At 44.4% G+C, this 6,000-nt stretch overlaps 1 protein-coding gene across 3 annotated transcripts in view; it reads left to right on the forward strand.

Annotated features, from left to right (window-relative positions):
• Window positions 1-5,784, forward strand: part of LOC105922950 (signal-induced proliferation-associated 1-like protein 2) — a 55,316-nt gene extending 49,532 nt beyond the window's left edge. For all 3 annotated transcript variants that reach the window (XM_036130165.1, XM_036130166.1, XM_036130167.1), the window contains 4 exons: window positions 1,186-1,369; window positions 4,054-4,135; window positions 4,232-4,304; window positions 4,389-5,784. In XM_036130165.1, coding sequence (XP_035986058.1) covers window positions 1,186-1,369; window positions 4,054-4,135; window positions 4,232-4,304; window positions 4,389-4,532 — 483 coding nt within the window. In that variant the 3' untranslated portion in view covers window positions 4,533-5,784. The remainder of the gene's footprint in view (window positions 1-1,185; window positions 1,370-4,053; window positions 4,136-4,231; window positions 4,305-4,388) is intronic.
• Window positions 5,785-6,000: the final 216 nt, after the last annotated feature.

Below are 6,000 nucleotides of genomic sequence, written 5' to 3' on the forward strand. Positions count from 1 at the left end.
TCTTATAACAACATTCAAGATGAAATGATTGTTTCTAAACAATGCCACAAAGTGGTCCACCAGCTCTCTGTACTCAGCTTCTTGTCCATCTCCGATACATCCAACATCTGCAGAGTCATCTGAGTGTTTCTGTAGATGACAGGAATCAGACTTGTGCTGGAAGTATGAAGTGTACAGAGTAAAAAGCCTCCTGTGCTGCCGATTACCTGGTTATCATTCCGCTGCATGTGAGCGGATTCACGGCATGGCAAACAATCTGCAAACACAGCACCTCCGCTCTCTCCTGCTGATCACGGGGGATTTCAACCGAGCCTCCCTCCTTTCCACCCTCCCCACGCTCACCCAGTACGTCACATGTACTACAAGGGACAATAAAACGCTGGACCTCTTCTATGCAAACGTTAAGGACGCCTACACCTCCACCCCCCTCCCCCCACTCGGACGCTCGGATCACAATCTCGTCTACCTGCTCCCCCCCCCCCATTACATTCCACTGGTGAGGAGAACAATAGCACAGAAGAAGTCAGTGAAAGTTTGATCTGATGAGGCCACTGAGAGACTGAGGGATTGTTTCAGAACCACAGACTGGAGCATGTTCCAAAGCTCTCATGGTGATGACATCAACAGCCTGACTGAATGCATCACTGGCTACATGAACTTCTATGTGGAGAGCATCGTGCCATCACGACGGCTACGATGCTTTCCAAACAACCCCCGCTGGGTGACCCCTGAGCTGAAACTTTCCCTCCAGAAAGGCAGGAATGAAAGTTTGCAAAATAAAAAAATCTCAATCAAAAGTACAGAGGTACTCCAACGTGCTGCCACCCTGAGCGGCGCAGTTCTATAACCTCAGTTCAAGTAGCTCTTCTCTCCCATACTGGATTAGAGCTTGGAGAGGTATTTTTTGTGGCTCGATGATTACGTTTAGCTGCAGCAGCATGGCTTGAAGGGTTGAGTGACCTTAATGATTTGACAGGTTGTTAGAAAAGTGTGTGGAGAAACAAAGGCTCAGTAATGAGAAGCTGAGAAGACTTGGTCTGATTTAACCCTTTTCCTTTTTTGTCTGGATCTCTGCAGCTTTATTACAAGTGTCTGGTCTGTTTTTACAATGACTGCTAGAGCAGCACTGCCCCTCTCACCTGTCAGATGTTGAACCTCGTTTGGCTCATCTGTCACTTCTCTCAGTCTGCCAGCAGATGCTCCAGCTTCCCAGCCTCGTCTCCACAGAAACATCTGATCCACAGCAAGTCACTTGACACTTTGTCTCTTGCCAGCTGTGGTAGGACTCTGCAGACGCCCATCCACATGCTGCAGCGCCGTCACAGCATGCTGCTGCAGATTATCAGCAGTCAACCACCTCTTCACAACAGTGAGTAGCCGTTGATTTTCACAATAAAACTACTTCCTATCGAAGCAACTTCTGAATCGTACAGACCTTTATGGTTTATTCTGCTGTACCTATCTACTGATGCTAGTGAGGGATGGACAGATATTAGGACAGGAAGAGGAGACAGACAGGTGAAAAAACTGGTAGGTGAGGGTCAGACAGGTCGATTCAGAGCGAATGAACTGAAGATCACAATGAGTATACCTTACCTGGATCAGTGTGTGTGTGTACTTGTACTTGCAGCTGAGTGATAGCACATTTTTTGGGTTTTACCACCAAAGTGAGGACTTTGATGTAAAGTGAGAACCTTTTTGGGGGGCTAGAGGTTAGGTTTAGGACTAATGGGACTTTTCCACAGACTCCACTTAGTTGTACTCTACTTTAAGAGGTTTTCAATGAAATTTTATTTATATAGTGCCAATTCATGAAACATGTCGTCTCGAGGCACTTTACAAAGTCAAAATCAATCATATTATACAGATTGGTCAAAAATGTCCTATATAAGGGAACCAGTTGATTGCTTCAAAGTCCCGACAAGCAGCATTCACTCCTGAAAGAGCGTAGAGCTACAGGGAGAGTCGTCTGCATTGTCCATGGCTTTGCAGCAATCCCTCATACCGAGCAAGCATGAAGCGACAGTGGAAAGAAAAACCACCCATTAGCGGGAAGGAAAAACCTCCGGCAGAACCAGAACCAGGCTCAGTATGAACGGTCATCTGCCTCCACCCACTGGGGCTTAGAGAAGACAGAGCAGAGACACAACAAGACAGATAAAAAGCACAGAAGCACACATTGATCCAGTAATCTGTTCTACATTAGATGGTAATAGCGGGTGATCTGTCAATTGTCTTTTTCTCCCACTCGCCAGGTTTTCTCGACACACACAGTGTTTCTAGGCTAGTGAAACTTAACTAAAACTACTAAGCAATATTAAGATAAAAGAAGCTAAGGAACTATGTACACACAAATGAAACAAGACAAATAAAATGGTTGATCAGAATGATTCAGTGAATCGCGGTTCTTTGCAGATCTTAGTTAATGAACTAAAGTTCATCTCAAAGAATGTGGAATGAGCTTAAATTAGCTTACAGAACATTTGGTGTGTTTTTCAACCCATTAAGAATGCAAATCCTGAGTTAAACAAAACATTATTTTAAATAATATTTTAAAGAATGATTTTCTCAGTAAAAATCAGTAACTTTGTAACGCTCAATGTTATTGTTGTGATTATACCTCCAGGCAGCTAGGGGTCGCTGTAACGATCGGTCGTGAAAATCGGTTAATCCTAAAGATATATAAAACACCATTAAATTGACATTAATGTTCCTTATTAATGTGGTAGTAACACTCATAGCACTATCGAAAGATGGTGGAGCGAAACGAAACAAACCTTCTGTTGAAACAAACCGTAGTTGTGTATCTGGGGAGAACGAATGTTACCCGGGAGCTAATAGCATTAAGGCTAGTGGAAAAAGCTTCAGCTTTATTTAAGTCATAAGGAGAGGACTAGCTAACAAAACCTCAATATCCCATCAGTGTGTAAAACCCGTGTGGAGATAACATTTGTTATAACCATAAAAACACACTCAATACATCAACATGGCATGGTTTCAAAATGCTAACGGGAGCTATGTCAGTTAGCTTCTGTGAAAATGCATTAAGTAAACATTCTAAATTAACCATTTAACTTTCCCTGTTCATTATTATAACCCGTCAGTGCCTCTGTGTCACTTTGGTTCACTTTGGGGCATCCAGTCGGAAGCAGTTGAAGTACTCCAAGGGAAAGCTACTTATCTCAGCAATGGGCAGCGGCTAGCATGCGGCTCTGCAGCTATGGGCTAGCCGAATGTAGCTGTTAGAGCAGGCGGCTCTGGGTCGTAGTCGAGTCTTTGACCCAGTTGCAGCGGGCGATTTCAGCTCAGCTTTTGCTGTCAGCTTGGGAAAGTGGGTCCTGCGCCGGCTGCAGGCGGCTCCGCACCATCTGCAGTCAGTTTCCTGCAACAGCTGAAAAAAAACCACAAGACTGGTTTTGGCATAGACGGATTCTTTACTCCGCCGTCTGGTTAGGCAGACTTAGCTTTGATTCAGCCAGCAGTTATTCAAACCCAGTCAGGTTCATTGCTCTGCAATGGACGATGAGAGTTCCCCCCCTTGTCACTCCATGAGCAACGGGACTGAGGACGTTTGTTTGTGGGAAGCCTGGCTTTATAGCCATGGCACTCTGCTGAGGGGGCAGTTCTTGGTGCCTGAAAAAGTCTGAAATTACTTTGCTTACAACCCAATCTGTTTTTTCCTCATGGCTTGATGGCACAACAAGGAGAAAGAAAGCTGCATCGTGGCCGTGTGGAGCCTCCTAGGGCTTCCACCACAGCAAGTGGATCTAACCCAAAGAATCAGCATAATGCGAATACCCAATAAACAGGCTTTAGAAATAAAAAGCCTTTATTTTAACTCCGTAAAGCAGTTGGGAACAGCTCAGTCTTCCCCCTCCCTCCCTCCCTCCCCCCAGTCCAGTGGAGCAGAGACGGGGTGGGGCGAGTAGAGTGGGCCGATGGAAAAGTGCAATTAGGTTTGGGATAAGGCCATAGAAAGGGTTAAAAATGCATGAAAGTCAAGTTTCTCAATAAGTATTTAAAACAAGGATGTGTGTGTTTTAACGGATGCAGGTGCATGTTCACCACCGTCTCTCTCTGACAATCCGCTCCACCACAACCAGGAAGTGACATCAGGGAGCGCCACCTTGGACAGGTAAAGAAAAACACCTGGAGCCACTTTTAAAGCTCTTGTCGTTGATGGTTTTTGTTAGGTATATAAAGATGTGATATCACTTATGCCCTCCCTCAGTGACATCACAGCTGCCCTCTCAATGTCACATCTGGAGGAGATTGTTTATCAGCTTCAGCTTGACCTGCTAAAGGTAAGACTGGCATGCTGCTGCCCTACAAATGAGAGTATGACATCATCAGTCTGATGTTTCCCCATGTTCATATGATGTGTTCAGGAGCAGCAGGAAAAAGCAGCCTTGCAGCAGGAGGTTCTGAACCTTCGTCAGGATAACCTCCGTCTGCAAGAGGAGGCTCAAAGCGCTGCTGAGCACATTCGACGCTTCAGTGCTTGCATGCTGCGCAGAAGGTCGTTTCCATGACAAGAAACTACAGCAACACGGCTGTGGAGGTGTCCAATTGAGACTTTACCTGCTGGATGTTGTTATATTTGATCTCAACCTTGAAGTAAAATGATGGATTTTTTTATTGTCAGTGGCATAGAGGAAGCGAGCTCAGAAGGGTCTAACCTGGTGGAACCGTGGTGCTTTTCAGGAAGCACTGCAGGATTCAGCAGTCTGTGTCCATGAGCTTTACATGTTTCAGCTCTTTGGCTCATTGACAGAAATTTTATTCGGTTGGTACTTATAGGTACTAACTGGATTTTCCATGCTGGACATGAACACAGCATTGCATGCAGAAGAGCGTGATGACGTCAGCGGTTACTGGTCCAGTCAACAGAGCAAGCATGGCTCAAACTTCTGGGAAGATGGTGACGGAAACTAACCCGCGGTCCTTTGCCGTATGTCTCTCCCCCTCTTCCACCCCCTTCCTGTCAGTCTACTGTGTTAAAAAACGAGCCACTCCAAAAAAAAAAAAAAAGAATTTGCAAGATAATCCATTAGCCATCGCTAACGTTAAGGCTGTGGAATTCAAGGCCAAGGGGATGAAGGAATGCCGAGAAAAGACCAAGGAGTTAATTGAAGAGGTGAAAAGACTGAAAGAGCAAAACGTTGAGTTGGAAGACAGAGCGGCAGAATTGTAAAGAAAAGCTACTGAGATGGAGCGATACAGAAGAAGATCGAACTTGAATGGATGAAAACACCCGAGAACTCACCGTTGATCTCCTGTTGCAGATTCTGCCTCACTGGAAGGTTTACAGCTAGGAGATACAGGGATGAACTTTGGAGAGCAACAAAAAGCCTCCTAATCTGCAAGGGCCTAAACCTTCGCTTTGCAGGGCATGTCACCAAATAAGAGCCATCTGACCTGAAGTGGAGCAGGCAAGGAAGGAGGGTCTGTAGACCACGTTCAAAGGTCCCTACGCTTCTTTTAATGGTGAGAGAGTGATGCCCTAATCCTGCTGGGTCCAGGTTTAATATAGTTTAAGGTTCATCATGTTTGCAGGTGATTGTTCTTTAGTTTTCCATTTAATACTCTTGGAAGTAGTACTGGTTAACCCTTTTATTTGAATTCATATTTTCTGTTCACTGTCTTACCATCTTGCTTAAAAGTGAAATCTCTTTTTATCTCTAAATGCAAGGTGTCTGAAAAAAACCCATAAAAAGTATATTTTTATTTTGTGTAGGGAAACGAGCACAAATGTTATTTATTCAATAAACTCATTACACATTAGAGGATGTTTCATTTGGGGTTCAGCCATGGGGGGGGCAGCCAAGCTTACTTTAGTTATGGCACAGCAAACTTAGCAGGCTGTTTTAGTTAAAAACTTTGTTTCACACATTGCAGATAGTCACGGCACTTGTTAAGTCTGATCATTATTGTTGACAATGTAGAATTTATTTTAAACGTTTATGGCTATAATAACATCTATGGAAATAAAAGGCTTCT

Source organism: Fundulus heteroclitus, unplaced genomic scaffold (assembly GCF_011125445.2).
Source record: "Fundulus heteroclitus isolate FHET01 unplaced genomic scaffold, MU-UCD_Fhet_4.1 scaffold_286, whole genome shotgun sequence".
In the NCBI taxonomy this organism is placed as follows: domain Eukaryota; kingdom Metazoa; phylum Chordata; class Actinopteri; order Cyprinodontiformes; family Fundulidae; genus Fundulus; species Fundulus heteroclitus.